At 39.0% G+C, this 17134-nt stretch overlaps 1 protein-coding gene across 6 annotated transcripts in view; it reads left to right on the top strand.

Moving 5' to 3' along the window:
• Window positions 1-17134, top strand: part of tbc1d19 (TBC1 domain family, member 19) — a 109052-nt gene that overhangs the window by 9781 nt on the left and 82137 nt on the right. For 5 of the 6 annotated variants that reach the window (XM_060831336.1, XM_060831353.1, XM_060831327.1 and 2 more), the window contains exons 2-7: window positions 1249-1321; window positions 4678-4723; window positions 7021-7096; window positions 11151-11225; window positions 11334-11397; window positions 12359-12405. In XM_060831336.1, coding sequence (XP_060687319.1) covers window positions 1249-1321; window positions 4678-4723; window positions 7021-7096; window positions 11151-11225; window positions 11334-11397; window positions 12359-12405 — 381 coding nt within the window. The remainder of the gene's footprint in view (window positions 1-1248; window positions 1322-4677; window positions 4724-7020; window positions 7097-11150; window positions 11226-11333; window positions 11398-12358; window positions 12406-17134) is intronic. The other variant, XM_060831318.1, reaches the window with a different exon arrangement.

The raw sequence follows: 17134 nt of genomic DNA, 5'->3' as shown, positions 1-17134 counted from the left end.
AAAAGTGGACAAGACAAGAACATGCAACTGTCGCAAACAAGTAATTTTAACATAATGGATTTTGTAGATTTATATATTTTGATCTTTTAAAAGGGGATACACAACAATGCTCAAAAAAAATTGCGTGAGGTTTCTTGAGGATACAACTGCAATCAACCAGTTGGAGGAATCAGACTATTATTTTGAGATGAATCATCAAATACATTTAAAATTCAGTGAGCATTGCACAACACAATTGAGATGCTTTAATTATGGATATTAATTTTAATTGCCACATAGTTGGCAGCTGCCTAGACCCTAAACTTTAAAATCCCCACACTGAACCACCCTGCCTCTGTATGTGCCTTACTGTCAAATTTTATTTGTGAAGTGTCTTGGCATGTTTTACTACATTATAGGTATTATTTAATCAAATGTTGTTAGTTATGAGACCCAGTAGCTTCACCAGACCTGGTTCTTTGTATTACCAATATCCTTTGAATGTGAGTAAAAAACTGAAAATGTGCAAATAGTAATATTATTCATCATTGTTGAAACCAAAAACTGTTCAAAGTGGTGCAGATGAGAGCATGTTTTATGCAGCATATTTAAAAAGCGAAGTTGATTTATGTAGAAAGGGACAACGAATGTTATTGGCCATAATGACAACAGTATGGGACTAAGTTTGCGCTAGACCAAACTGCCGCCTTGTTTGTGGTATAGAATTCTCTGTCTGTTTGGTGACACTTACATTTTAAGGTATATTTTCCAGCATAATTTACCAAGTACTGATTCATAGTACATAATTGTGGAGTTGGAGCTTAACATTCTATTTATCATGTTGGATACTCTGATTGTCATTTGTGACCAATGGAAGAGTCAAAATGATATTTGCAGTATACTGTGTGTTCGGAACAGATGCACATTTTTTCCTTGAGTTGCACATTCTTAGTACTGACTGTGCCGCAAATTGAAGTAAAAAAGTACAGTGCTAGAAAAACACAGCCGACCAGGCAGTATCCGTGGAGCAGGAGAGTTGACGTTTTGAGGAAACGTCATCAGGAAAAATGTGTGCTCGAAACGTCGACTCCTACTTCTTGGATGCTGCCTGACTGGCTGTGCTTTTCCAGCGCTACATGTTTTGACTCTGATCTCCTGCATCAGCAGTCCTCACTTTCTCCCTGTGCCACAAATTGAAGAGTTGTCTGGTTTGTTCTGTTATTTTATGACTAACGAAGAAAGTCTTCACACTCTATGTCTAATTTCCAGACTTGCCTTCACAAATCTGAGGTTCGGATTGAATCTTTGAAGGAGGATCTGAAGGACTTCTTACGGAAATCAGGTTAAAAAAATCCACCTTAGATTTTTACTTTGTAAATTAAAACACTTCTACTAAAATCCAAAGTGGTATTTAGCAAATTAAGAACTGAAAAATAAATGTTATAATGAACTTTGTGTAAACAGCACTGCAAAAACCAGAATCTTTGATTCCCTCCACCCCATTAAAATGTATGTTGTAATTTTGTAAGTGCCTTATATAAAGTTGATTTCCTTCAAAATATTTTAAATGCATCAGAGCAAATTATTTCCACATTAATTTATTTCGATTAAACCTTTGTAAAAATATTATTTGAAAGAGAAATATGGAAATATAGAAAAAACTAGGGTAATTCGTGGTCATAGTTGTGGTTCAATGACACTGTACAGTTAACCTCCTAGCTACTGAAACCCCACAATGAGTGGGGCTCAAAGGTTTTATATATACAACATAAATAATTTTACTACTTATATTTCTGTTGCCATTACTTGACCTTCTGATTGAACTTATGACCTTCCTGTAGGAGTTATTACCTTAATCATCCTGGAACCTTATGCCTAACTTATTTGCTTAATGTGAAGAAATTAAGATACTACGTTATTTCTTCAGAAAATTAAATTGCTTGCTAACCTACATTTTTGATTTATCAGTACCATCAGTTCCTGGTCTGTAACACATATTTTACTGCATAAAAGGCTATACTTAATGATATTGATAAGGATACTGTGCACCAGGTAGTTTGTAATATTTGTGTGAGTTTGAGAAGGATTCATTCAAGTGGTGGTTTCTTTCCACACCTGATGATTTGAAAGTTGTATGTAGAATTTAACTGCTGTTTGTTATAATAATAAGAAACAATGTTGTTATAGATTGTGATCAGCTATGCTGCTGGCATAGTACTGTCATTTTATTTGAAGTCTCAGTAAGCTGAGATAGTCTGAATGGTGTTTCAAAATTTACTTAAATGTATCCTCCCTTCTTAACTACAGTAGTTCTCAGTCTCCTGGAACTGCAGCAATGTTGCGTTTTTCAGTTAAAAATATTTTTTGTGTCATATTCTGGTCCTGCTCAGTCATTTAGATTTTTGAGACAATTTTTCAGAATTTGTCAAGCATCTGTAAAATGTTTTCTCGTAGTATAAAATCAGTTGCTTGGACCTGATTTCATCTTGGTCTCTTGAGATGTGAATCGTCTTACAGGTGCAAATGGGAAGATGTTGCGTTGTATAATACCATAATATAGTGAGGACAGAGTTTGGGTGTTCATAAGATCCAATATCTTGGTAGATATTGAGAAGATGTTTCCACTAGTGAGGGAATCTTGAATTAGGGGACATATTTTTAAATGAATGCCCCCTTATTCTGTGACTTCTTCTGTCAGAATGGTGAATCACTGGTATTCTCTACTGTAATGACTTGTGGAGTCTAGATCACTGGAACAATGTTGGGAGGAGGTAGATTTTTGAAGTATTAAAGGTTATGAGGAGCTGGCATGAAAGAGTAGTTGAGGTCTGGGGAACATCAGCAATGATCCTATTGAATGGTGAGAAGGCTTGAGAAGACAAATGTCCTCCTCATCCTCTTATTTTTTGCATTCATGTATTTGTTCCATTTGCTGTTAAACCTCCCAAGACCGTTACTATTTATAAGGTGTAGAATGCAATGCCATGTTGTGTAATCACCAAACTCATGATCACTGGAGTAGATACTTAGGAGGCCTGACATTTCAGCCCTGAACTCCACCCCCTTTCAAAAATGTAACTTATTCCTCTCAATTTGGGTGCTGCTTTATCAATATTGAAACCTTGCATAGTTAAATTTGGGATTAATATGGTCAAGTTTAGACTTATGCTTGTTTCAGCCCCTTCACCCTCTCCTTATTTAAGTTGGACCCATTTACCAGACCATTTTACCCTGGACAATTGAATTGGCGATGCTGTACTGGCCCTGCACTTCCCCCCCCTTCCCCCCCCCCCCCATCTAAACTGGACTGTCCATGACTTGACATGACCTTCCCTTTGAGACAGTCATATCCTGCCAGGTCCCACCCTGGTATCTACAATTGCACCCTGTGATTGTGACAATTCCTTCAGCCACTGAATGCAATCAGAATAATCCCTCAATTTGAGTTGCTGAAACAATGCGAATGCCATGCATGATCTGAAGTCCACTCATGGATCATGTATGACCTAAATCCCTGACTGAACATGTTGCACTCGCTGAATAGACTTTGCATGATTACCTCACTGACCCTGGCCCACTTTCTCCCAGATGGCAATGATTGAGTGATCAGCAAGGCCTGGACTAATTTTGACTGAAAGCAAAAAATGCTAGAGATCACAGCGGGCTAGGCAGCATCCATGGAGAGAAAGCAAACTAATGTTCTGAGTCTAGACGACTCTTAATTGCAGCTGAAGACTAGACCTAGTGTTAGCTTGCTTTCTCCCCATGGATGCTGCCTGACCTGCTGTGATCCCAGCATTTTTGCTTTTAGTTCAGATTCCAGCTTCTGCAATAATTTGCTCTTGGAATAATTTTGTTTAACTGCCAGGACCGAATGGCAATTCTTAGAATGAAAATAGAGCCATCCTCAAATTTTCTAGACTAACCACCTGACCACCTGTGACCAAATGGGAAATGGCCCAACTCCTGCATTAACTGGGGAGGCTGTTGATCTAGACTGACCGATAATTGTTGTTTCTCTTGACTGAAGTTTTTATTACTAGAGAAGGGGAGGCCTGGAGGCAAAAGCAAGTTGAGTTCAGAAGAAAAGAACCTTAGTAGCAGAAGGGCAGTTTAGCTTTTAAATCTTGTCTATCAAACCACTTCACACTGGAATTTGACTTGTCAGGTATTAGTATCACCTGCAATCGTAACTGTTGATATCCAGCAGACTGGGTCTTTGCCAGACTGGAGATTTTTCTGGACTATGAGAGGTCATGTGGCAGGGTCAACATGGAAGTTTTTAGGCTGTTCCTTTTTCTACTCTGACCCCTCTTCTAATATCTTGAAAGCATTGTCCAGAAATCTTCCTTGCCAAACTGTAAAATAGATATACCTCAGAAAAATGAATGTACTATGGGCTCTTTGGCAAACAGGAGGTCTTGCACTTCCAGACCGCAGAAGTTGCTGGACCAGAGAATGCTGGATTAGGGAGGTATAACCTGTATCAGCTTTAAAATTCTCAAATGTCCTCTTTTAAGAAAGTTGATTTATTTCAGTTCCTGGTTATAATTAAAGCCTTAAATCTTAGAAACACCCTAGTAAATCTTACCTAGATCTACTGTGTATTACTATCCATTTGAAGATAGGAATGAAAATCTTGTTATTTTTAGAAGTAATTTAGATGTTGTTTATCATCACCTTATGCTTGTTTTGCAGGTTGGGAAAAGAAGTTGCAGAATGCTGTCTACCGTGAGCTGAATGTGTAGGTGTTATAAAGACTTACATTTCTGTAGCAATTGTGGTAAAGCATTGTTTATGTAAGCTTTCCCTCCCTTTCTTATTTAATGCTTTGAGTATTTTACAAAGAAATTTTGAATAAAATTACACTTTAAATTTATAATTTGTAAGTTTAATTTTGAATTTGCAGTGTAGTCTTATTGTCCAGTCTCAAAAGAATGAATGGAAGTTGGTCCAAAGTTTTCAAAATACTACCTTTGAGTGAAATACTGGAAAATGTATGAAATTCACCTGGACATGAAATATTGAAATTTCACCCTCCCCTTTAGTTCGACACTGCACCTTATTAAAGCATTTGAGAACTGAAACTCATGGGAAATCCGACCCTTTATTAAGTCCCTTGGCATATGGTTGAGTTGTTCCTCAGTGATGTTAAACTGGAAAAAGAACCTGCAATTCAAAAATTATAGAAGCATTTGGAATTTTGAAGAGTACTAATTTTACATAATAATGAAAATTAATTGTTTTTTGTCACATTACAAGTCGAAGCAATTCTGGATTAAGTATCTTGTGGTATGTTGCATAGAGCCTAATACTAATTTGCACAAACAGCAAGTGATATATACAAAACAAAGTCATAATTAATTGTGCCATATTGCCAATGATTTTCCTCAAGAAGTTGAAGTGTTTCCGCAATTGATTAGTTAATCTCAGTTGCAAATGACACAGAACTTGGTAATGTTCTGAACTGAGAGGAGGATAGTGATGGACAAGAGGACATAGATCTATCAATGTTGGCCAATACATAACAGATGGAATTTAATGCAGTGAAGTGTGAAGTGATACACTTTTGTAGGAAGAACCAGGAAAGGTAATACAAAATAAGAGGTGAAATTCTAAAGTGATATGAAAAGCAAGAGTTCTAGGAGGTATAGGTGCAGAAATCATTGAATGTGGCATGGCAAGATGATGAATCGATCAAGAGGTACACGGTATCCTAAACTTTATGAGTAGAGACAGAGTACAAAAGCAAGGCAGTTATGACAAACCTTAATGGGAAGACTTGGCTGCAATTCTGGGCACTGCATTTAGGCAGATGTTCAGACTTTAAAGAGGGTGCAGAAAAGATAAATGAAAATGCTTCCAAGCATGAGGAACTTTAGTTATCTGGATCGATTGGTGAAGTTCTTCCTCTAATTGGAGAGTAGATGGCAAAATAATCATCCTCATGAAGGACAGACTGAAACATTGAGTTATGGAAATATCATAATGTATTTACCTAGCATTACTCTTTAGAGCAGATTATCGCAAGAGATTTGGCACATCTGTTCTGGTAATTGGTGTTACAGGTTATCATATCCAGCACACAAATTTTATTTTTGTAGGTTCTGCTCCTACACTGTGGGAAAGTTATGAAAAAGAAAGATTACTTACTCTGATGGATCTCTATTTTTCATGTAACTTCATACATAATCTGATTCAATCATCCTATTATACTATGTAGCAGCATAAAGTTGGAATTAGAAGATGGATACAACCTTCAGTCGAAACAAGCTAGTGTAATGGTGCAGCTTATTAGGCTTTGAAATATAGGTACAGAAGAATGTATTCAGCATCACCCATCTGCAACATCATGGTTATAATTTGATGTGCATCCTAAGTATGTAGTTTCCCAGAGTCAGTACAGACATTATTCCTGTGGTGTATCGAGGATTTGAGACCATTTGAAGAATAGAGTTAGGCGAGTTTCCATTATTAGTTTTGACCTTTTGTGTTTTTTTTAATTATACCATTTTTCTCGATATGATATTTTTTACCATTGACTATTCTTTGCAAATTTTGTTCACTTACACCCTAATGCTGAAACAGTTTGAGAAATAATTTACAATAATTTGAATTTTCACTTTTCATTAATTTTTCAGTCCACTTAAGTTATTTTCTTTGTTAAACTTAGGCACAGTGTAATTTCAGTGCAGCTGACAATGTAACAGTTGAACGAATCACAAAGAATCAAGCCAGAACAGTGTTTTTTGTTTTATTCATTGCTGCTTTCTTCAACTTAGATGTTTAGAGACACTGACTGGTTGACCAAAATGGGAATTTTGCAATATGCTGACTAGTGGGATTAAATATGGTGTAGCATAGGGTGACATTATAATAATACGTGAACTTGTAGTAATGTTCTTCAGAGTTGTCTCCAGTTAACATTTTAAAATTTTAATTTTGTTTATAATTTCTGAGGCTTTCAGTAGTTGTTTTGTTGTATTGCTTTAATCAATGAGACTGATTCTGGTTCTAATTATAAATGTTTTTCTTGTGCAGCCTACCCCACCCTGGTCATCCAGCTGCTCCACCTGAGCACACGAAGGAGAGTTTGATGTACTTGAGACGTGCACAGGTTGGTAGAGACAAGGTAGTTGAGTACAATTGGCGTAATGTTACAGCTATGTTTTGGGTTTTGCTGTACTGCAGAAATTAATTGGGTTTGGGTCTTTGAAATTGTGAGCATTTTCTAAGCTACTCATTTAGATATTGGCATACTTTCAAGAAAACATGCCTTCTATGATGGTCTACCTGAACATCCTTTTCACTATAGTACATTTAAAGATCTGCACTTCTGCATTGTTATACAGTATTGCAATGGACTGAAATTCAACATATGAGAAAATATATTTATTCCCCATAAATTTAGTGTAGTTTGTTATAAAGAAAGGTTTTCTTCTTGTGACCTTTTCTCTAAGTTGATAACATTTAAATAAAAGTTTATTACTCAAGAAAGTACCAAGCTTGATACTGCTGAAGGCAGAGAAGAAGATAATTGAAAGCCCATTTTGAGAAATATATGAATCAAAAATAAGAATAATTCAGATCTAGTTTAGAATCAAAGAATTTTACAGCTTTAGGGGCAGCACAGTGTTTAGCATTGCTGCTTCACAGCGCCAGGTTCAATTCAAGTGTTGGACAACTGTCTGTGTGGTTTGCACATTCTCCTTGGTCTAATGTGGGTGCTACAGTTTCCTCCCACAGTTCGAAGATTGTACCTGAAGCATATTCCGTGTTGTGTGTGCTTTCTGTATGCCATATAATGTCTCTGAGGGGTCAGCTATGGCACATTGGTAGCAAAGCTTTCTGTTAGGTTTGGGTTTCAGTTACCTTCCAGGACTTGAGCACAAAAATCAACTCTGATACTGAGGCATTGATGCAGTGTTGGGTGAGACGTTGAACTGGTCAAGCTGGATGGATCGATCATGCTAAAGTGCCCCATAGCATCCAGGGACATGCAGGCTAGCTTGGGGAACCACAGTAAGTGCCGGTTTCTGAGGATAGGGTGAGATGCTGTTCGGAGGGTTGGTGCAGACTCAATGGGCCGAATAGCCTCAATCTGCACTGCACGGGTTCCATGGTTTAGATGGAGGTAATTTGCCTGTTCTGCCGATGTCAACTTTGTGGCAGTACTACCTGCTATATAGGATGGAGTTTGAACAGATCTAGCAATTCAAAAGTGAACATCCATAATGCAGTGCAGGCCATCAGAAAAAGAAGAAATATTCAACCACAATCTGTAATTTCTTGATGCAGAATATCTGCCACTTCATTACTATAAAGCTGGCAATCAACTCTGGCTCAATGAGGAGTGCAGGAAGGTGTGCCAGGAGCAACACTGGCGTAGCTAAAAATGAGGTGTCAACTTGGTGAAGCTACATATAGGACTACTTGTGTGCCAAAGATCAAAAGCAACATGCAGTAGATGGAGCTAAGCATCCCGTGGTTGACGGGATGGATCCAAGTTCTGCCACAGCCATGAATGCTAGTGGATAACTAAACACTAAGTGGAGACAAAGGTTCCACCAACATTCTCAATCCTATGCTCAATAAAGGACTAGCCCAGCACATTAATGTAAATGACTGATTGATGCCACCACATTCAATATTGATGCACAACACCAACAGTGTATGCCACCAACAATATGCATTACAGTAACTCCCCACTCCTTTAATAACCCTTTCCAAGCATGTAACCTGTATCACCTAGAAGAAGAAGGGCAGCAGATGCATGGGAACATCACCACCTGGAAACTCTCATTCAAACCACCCACCACCCTAAGTTGGACCTTTTTCTTTGTTGCTTCACTGTTGCTGGGTTAAAATCTGAAATTTCCTTCCTAACAACAATGTAGGTGTACCTTCAATACATGGACTGCAACAGTTGAAGAAAGTGGCTCACCACCACTTTGTTAGAGCAGCTAGGAATAGGAATAATGCTGATCGAGCCAGCGATTCTCACATCCCAGGAAATAATTTTAAAATGATGTCCAATTTTACCCTATGTCACAGCATTTTTCCCTTTAAATGTGAAAATAAGTCCTGTACAAGTCCATTTCCAATGAACTTGTAAAGGTTTTGGAGAACACGATTGCACCAAACTTTAATATTTTTCTTCCAGATCTTAACAACCCTTTGGGAGCATATTTCACCTCATTCTTCTGTCAATAGCTTTAATCTGTGACCTCCAGTTACTGATTGACTTGTCCAAGAAAGTAGTTTCTGCTTATTTGGTGTATAAAGTCCCCTCATAAATTTGAATATTACTCTTAGGTTTCACAAGAGCTGTCTATGTTCTACGGATAACAATCCCAGTTTCTCCACAGAACTGAACTACGTCACCTCTGATATTGCCTTTACTTTCTTATTTTTGTACTTGATACTGTAATATACTTAGCAACATAGTGTAGGTGTAGACCATTTAGCCCTTGAGTTTGTTCCATTATGCAGTGAGATCATGGCTAATCTGAAACTTAACTATTCATGTCCGCCTTTAACTTACATTCTTTAATATCTTTGCCTCACTGTTATGTCCAGTGAACGAATGTCCTGTTCATAACTTCAAATGTGGATTGTGTTTCTATGGTAACCTCTGGAACTCTCTCACTTTTGAAAATGGACAATTTCCACTACAAACCCACAGACTCCCACAGTTACCTTGATGTTACATTCTCATACCCTGCTTCCTATAAAGACTCTATTCCATTCTCCCAGTTTCGTCTGATCCAATAATGCCAGCTTCTAAAATCTGGCCTCTGAAATGCCCATCTTCTTCCTCAACTGATAATTTGCCACCACCATTGTTGACAGGGCCCTCAGCTGTGTTCAGCCTATCTCCTGCACTTTAGGTATGGACATTTCTCTTCTCTCCCACAACAGCAATAGGATTCACCAACTTCCACGTCCAAAGAATCATTAGCCACCGTTTCTGTTACATACAATGGTATGCTACCAATAGACCCTTCCCTTACCAGCCTTCCACAGGGACTGCTCACTATGGACAGTCTCTGGTCCACTCCTTTTCCACTCCCAACATCTCCCCACTCTCCCATGATACCTTCCCATGTCATTGCACAAGGCATAACACTTGCCTGTTTACTTCCTCCCTCCTCACTATCCAAGACCCCGAGCACATCTTCCAGGTGAAGCAGTGACTTTTCTGCATGTCTCTCATTGTCAGCAGTGAATACAGAAGATTACAGTGTGGTTTCCTCTACACTGAGGAGACAAGGTGCAGACTTGGCTATCACTTTGCAGAATTCCTACGTTCTCCCACAAAAATGATCCTGAGCTTTCTGTTGTGTGCCATTTCAATTTATCACTATGTACCCTGGCTAACATCTCCATCTGAGGCTTGCTGCAGTTTTTCAGTGAAGCTCAGCAGACGGAAGAACAGCAACTCATTTTCCACTTGGTACTGTGCAGCCTTTGGAACTCAAAATTGAATTCAATAATTTTAGGACCTGAGCACCTTCTCCCATGTCCTTATCACCAACCTCTATGCATCGGGTTTTATCATCGCATGGGCTGCCACCTGAACCATTTAATTCTTTGCTACTACTGGTCCCAGTAAGCACTGCTGATTCCCTCAGGCTGATCTTTACCTATTTCTTTGACCAACTGTTGTTATCTTTCTCTGGGCTTCATCTCTATCCACAGTTTACTCCTTCCCTTCCCCCTACCCAACTTCAGCACATATACCAACTTTTCCTGGTTACAACTGGTTCTGAAGAAAGATCACTGTATCCAAAACTTTAACTCTGCTTCCTCTCCATAGATGCTGCCAGACCTGCTGAATTTTCTCAGCAAATTCTGTTTTTGTTTCAGTTCAGCCACTATTCTTATTAAAAATAGAATCATACTATATGTATAGCTTTTGTTTTTTTTCCTGAAGTTGCATGACGTCAGACATCGTAGATTTGCTTTTAATGCAAAAGGTACTTTTGTATTATCTGTAATCAATTAAGACAAAATAAATGCGTAAAGATGTAGAACACTGGCAGTAATGCATTTAAAAAAAACAACATTTATAGGGCTTCATAAAGCTGAGTGTAGTATCTTTGTATGCAAGTTTTGCTCTATAATGTTCATGAGCATGTCTTCTGAAGTCTTAATACACTGTTTTGCAGGTGAACTGGGAAAAACGTGTTCTGAAAAGTTTAAACAGCATGTGTGCAGAGCTGTGTATTCCTTTAGCAAAAAAGGTGCAGAAAAACTAGATTGTTTTAGTCTTTAAAATAAATTGTTTACCAAAACAAAGATTGAAGCATTTGAATAATAGCTTATTCATTACATGTCCTTCCTTTGTACAGAGGTCAGCAGATGAACAGAAGGAGCTTTTAAACAAATGGAATGAGATGGGGACTGATGAGCCAGGTATACAGTAATAAATATTTGAATGACATGCAGTATTTAAAGACTTGTTGTGACATAGAGACTGTGTCACCTGACATTCTGCTATGTTCCAAATTGACAAATGTGTCTAGATATTTTTATCTATTTCTATTTTATCTACTTCTGCTCAATGGATACATTTTACATGATTTACTTTGAATTTTAATTTTCATTGATCTCTTGACATTTTAAATATGTTGCAAAATGTTGAATTTTGGGAATGCCCAGTGGAAAAATTAGTATTCATCTACAAGTATACATTCAGAACCAGTCTAACATAACTGGCAGTGCAAAGTTGTATCCAGTGTGGTTCCATTGATTGGTATGAAAAATATAATGATATGGATAAGGATTTTTTTTCGAAGGTTGAGTGTAAGGCATTTTTTATTTTATCAAAGTGGCTGGAGTTTCCTTCTGTATCTAACCATGCTGTATCTGTCCTGGGCTTGAAGCTGACACTATGCACCTCAAGTGTAAAATGTTCCATTCACCCAGTACTGATATCCTTTCAGGTAAAAACTGACAAAAATAAAGAAAAAAATGTTTCAGAATTGATTTCCATCCCAGCGATTAGGACAATATCTTTGGATTTGGAACAAATTCATTACATTTGCCACAAGATGCCACAAGTATGTGTTAAGTTCTATATGGGTGATGCAAATGGAATTAATCTCTTTAAGTGTTGTATGTTGTATACAAACAAACTATCAAAGTTGCTTATAGAGCAATTATACAAAGATGGCCATAGCAGCAGGAAAAAATTTAAAAACTGCTCTTTAAGTGAATTATTCATACTCTTATCTCTTATTTAGAGGAGTGTTCTGATGCTTTAACTTTCTCCAATTAATTGATTAGCTGTGACAGGACATTGTCAGTGGCTGCTGTTTTCTTTGCTACCTAGAGAAATACTGGATCAAAATTCTTGTGCATCATATTTTTCTAGATTTGAGCCATTTCCGACCAGTCTATGCCCCTAAAGATTTTCTAGAGGTAAGCTTTCCTATCTGATCTGACGACTATCTGCAATTTTAAAAATCATAATCATGGACCGTTATTTCGAGTGTGATATCTTTAATTTCTGCATCATAGCTTTTTTGATATTTTACTCTAAAATCTTAGAAAATAACATAGGCATGAAGCACTGAAAGTAAACAAACCTTGCTATCAGGATTGCAATTTTGTTATATGCATTTTGATATATCCTTGTGAAAATTGTTAGCCAACTGTGGTGTTGAATATGTAGAAAATATGCTATTTTCCCAGGAGCATCAGAAACTGAGGGGTGACCTTACGGAGGTTTATAAAATCATGAGACAAGATCTTTTTCTTGGAGTGGGGGAGTACAGAACCAGAGAGCGTAGGTTTAGGGTGAGAGGGGAAAAATTAAAAGGGCACTAAAGGGCAACGTTTTCACATAGAGGGTGGTGTGTGTATGGAATGAATTGTCAGAGGAAGTAGTGGAGGCTGGTACAATTGCAACACTTATAAAGCATCTGGACAGGTATATGAATAGGAAGGGTTTAGAGGGATATGGGCCAAGTGCTGACAAATCGGACTAGATTAGGTTAGGATATCTGGTCGGCATGGATGAGTTGGACAAAAGGGTCTATTTCTGTGCCATACATCTCTATGACTGTATGTGAAGGTCCGGTACTGGTAGTGCTTTAGAGATATTGTGATGCAGTATTCTCCCTCCCCACTCTAAGCTGCCTGAGTGATGCCTGTGTTTAAGCTCTCTAGATCTGTACATGATTTGGAGACACCAGTATTGGACTGGTGTGTACAAAGTTAAAAATCACACAACACCAGATTATAGTCTAACAGATTTATTTGGAAGTACTAGCTTTCGGAGCGCTGCTCCTTCATCAGGTGGTTGTGGAGAATAAGATTGTAAGGCACAGAATTTGTAACAAATGTTTACAGTGTGATGTAACTGAAATTATATATTGAAAAAGACCTGGATTGTTTGTTAGATCTCTCATCTTTTAGAATGACCATATTGTTTCAGTTCTTTCATACGTAAATTGCAAAACTTCTTAAAAAAATTTAAATTCTCAAGTGAACTTTAACAATTGTTGTCATGTCAGCCCAGATAATGTATTGAAGGTGTGAGTTTCCCTGTGAGGCTATCTATACCACAATGGTCAGACCGATTCTAATCTAAAAAGCAGACTTACAGAATCTTACATGGATTCATGCAGTTTTTGAGCAAAGTAAGATATTTTTCTGCAAGTACCAATTCACCTCACAAATTTATGTGGGTGTGGTGGAGGGTGTGTGTGTGTGTGTGTGTGTGTGTGTGTGTGTGTGTCCATTCTTATGAGTACCGAACTTGGCTATCAGCCTTTGCTCGGCCACTTTTCATTGTTGCCTGTCCTGAAGTCCACCTTGGAGGACAGTCACCTGAAGGTCTGAGTCGAATGACCAGGACTGCTGAAGTGTTCTCTGACTGGGAGGGAACACTCCTGTCTGTTGATTGTTGTATGGCATCCATTCATCCATTGCCATAGCCCTCTGCTTGATTTCGCCAATGTACCATGCCTCAGGGCATCCTTGCTTGCAGCGTATGAGATTGACAACATTGGCTGAGTCACATGAGTACCTGCCATGTACATGGTGGGAGGTGTCCCCACGCGTAACAGTGGTATCCATGTCAACATTCTGACGTGTCTTGCAGCATTTATCGTGATAAGGTTGTGTGGTATGTGACACAGACAGCCTCTCAGGGAAACTCACATCTTCAATACATTATCTGAGCTGATATGACACCAATTGTTAAAGTTCACTTGAGAATGTAGCTTTTAAAATAAAGATTTGCGGTTTACATATGAAAGAACTGAAACCAACATGGTCATTCTAAAAGCTGAAAGACTTAACAAACAATCCAGGTCTTTTTCGATATATAATTTCAGTTACATCACACTGTAAACATTTGCTATAAATTCTGTGCCTTACGATCTTATTCTCCACAAGCACCTGATGAAGGATCAGCGCTCCGAACGCCAGTGCTTCCAAGTAAATCTGTTGGACTGTAACCTGGTGTTGTGTGATTTTTTTAACTAGATCTGTACAGGATAACTTAAAATGGCATTTGTCCAAAACCCCCACAAAACATGTTCACTTGAATGTATGGGATAGGGGCATAGAATTGCTAATACTTTCTGCAGTCATTTACACAGAGTGGTGCCTATGAGTCTTCCCTCATTCTCAACAGTGTACAGAAGGGTGCCGTCATATTCTAATCATACTCACTCCCTATTGGATAATGCCGACATTTTCCACCTTGAAGACTTGGAACCCATTTGATTCGGCTTCAGTGCTGGACCAGGACCATGTACTGTCCATCTTTAAGAACAAGTTTGTCCTCAATATTTAACTTGTCCTCCCACTTGCTATGTGAGACAGGGATTGTTCCCTCCCATACTGGTTTTAAGTTGGCATCATTGCTCTGAGCCTATACCAGTTCTTTGATCTTGTTTTGGCTCACATAGCAACAACATCTATTTGTTCCAGAATGGGAGCTGCAATGGTTCTCCTGCTTAGTCGATTCATGTGACATGGTGTTCTCTGTTGGGGAAGTTCATTGGTGAGCTCTAACCTTAATACTGTCTTATTCGTGATCTTGAGCAGTTTGGAGAATAAATTTGAGTAGGGGTACAGATGGTAATGGTTTCCTGTCTGCTGAGATGAATCCAATAGCTTCCCATAGTGGCAGGAAATCTGTTGAATATGCTGTCTGAATATATGTCTGCTGATGAGGGACATTTTTCACTGTGGCTGATTACATAGGGTACAGCTGCTAGCTTGACGGCCTGAGCGCTCGGTCTATTGGGGAGCTTTAGCACTAACTCTGTTAGGGGTTAGCCTCTGTGGTTCTCCATACATACATGTATGCACCAGATCGTATCTTTCGGTGCCTATCTTCCACTGTAGAGGATCTGTCTACAAATATTTTAACTGTTGAGGCGGGGTGGAGTGCGTAGGTGTTCTCTCTTTTTCACACCAAATTGCCTTGGGTCCTCCCCAGTTTTTGTTTTGGCACAAATACTTGATGTGGTAAGAGAAGATAAGCAGTGGAACTGTTGACCTCAATTTATGGATTTCCAGAACAATCTGTTAATTCCTGAAGTCAGTTTCAGAGGATGAAAGGTGAATGTTGCCAGTTTCACAATCATTCGAGTCATAGAGATGTACAGCACAGAAACAGACCCCTTGGTCCAACCTGTCCATGCCGACCATCTATCCCAACCCAATCTACTCCCACTTGCCAGCACCCGGCCCATATTCCTTCAAACCATTCCTATTCATATATCCATCCAAATGCCTTTTAAATGTTACAATTGTACTAGCCTCCATCACTTCCTTTGGCCGCTCATTCCATACACGTGCCAGCCTCTGCGTGAAAAAGTTGCTCTTTAGGTCTCTTTTATATCTTTCCCCTCTCAACCTGAATCTATGCCTTCTAGTTTTGGACTCCCCCACCCCAGGGAAAAAAATTGTTTATTTATCCTATCCATGCCCCTTAATTTTATAAACCTCTATGAGGTCACCCCCTCAGCCTGTGAAGCATTAGGCAAAACAGCCTTAGTTTACTCAACCTCTCCCCATAGCTCAAATCCTCCAACCCTGGCAACATCCTTGTAAATCATTTCTGAACCCTTTCAAGTTTTGCAACACCTTTTCGATACGAAGGAGACCAGAACTGCATGCAATGTTCCATGATGGCCTAACCAATGTCCTGTACAGCCGCAACATGACCTCCCAACTCTTGTTCTCAATACTCTGACCAATAAAGGAAAGCATACCAAATGCCTTCTTCACTATTCTGTCTACCTGCAACTCCACTTTCAAGGAGCTATGAACCTGCACTCCAAGTCTCTTTGTTCAGCAACACTCCCTAGGACCTTACCGTTAAGTGTATAAGCCCTGCTAAGATTTGCTTTCCCAAAATGCAGCACCTTGCATTTATCTAAGTTAAATTCCATCTGCTACTCCTTAGCCCATTGACCCATCTGATCAAGATCCCGTTGTAATCTGACGTAACCTTCTTTGCTGTCCACTACACCTCCAATTTTGGTGTCATCTGCAAACTTACTAACTATACCTCTTATGCTCACATCCAAATCATTTATGTAAATGATGAAAAGTAGAGGACCCAGTTCTGATGCTTGTGGCACGCCACTGGTCATAGACCTCCAGTCTGAAAAACAACCCTCCACCACCGCCCTCTGTCTTCTACCTTTTGAGCCAGTTCTGTATCCAATTGGCTAGTTCTCCCTGTATTCCATGAGATCTAACCTTGCTAATCAGTCTCCCATGGGGAACCTTGTTGAACGCCTTAAGTCCATATAGATCACATCTATCGTTCTGTCCTCATTGATCCTCCTTGTTTCTACCTCAAAAAACTGAATCAAGTTTGTGAGACATGATTTCCCACGCACAAAGCCATATTGACTATCCCTAATCAGTCCTTGTCTTTCCAAATACATGTACATCCTGTCCCTCAGGATTCCCTTCAACAACTTGCCCACCACCAAAATCATGCTCACTGGTCTATAATTCCCTGGTTTGTCCTTACCACGTTTCTTAAACAGTGGCACCATGTTAGTCAACCTCCAGTCTTTGCCAACTCACCTGTGACTATCGATGATACAAATATCTCAGCAAGGGGCCCAGCAATCACTTCCCTAGCTTCCCACAGAGTTCCAGGGGACACTTG

This window comes from Hemiscyllium ocellatum, chromosome 1 (genome assembly GCF_020745735.1).
Source record: "Hemiscyllium ocellatum isolate sHemOce1 chromosome 1, sHemOce1.pat.X.cur, whole genome shotgun sequence".
Lineage (NCBI taxonomy): Eukaryota > Metazoa > Chordata > Chondrichthyes > Orectolobiformes > Hemiscylliidae > Hemiscyllium > Hemiscyllium ocellatum.
The sequence above is the reverse complement of the archived record's forward strand: the minus strand, read 5'-3'. Positions and strand labels throughout refer to the sequence as shown.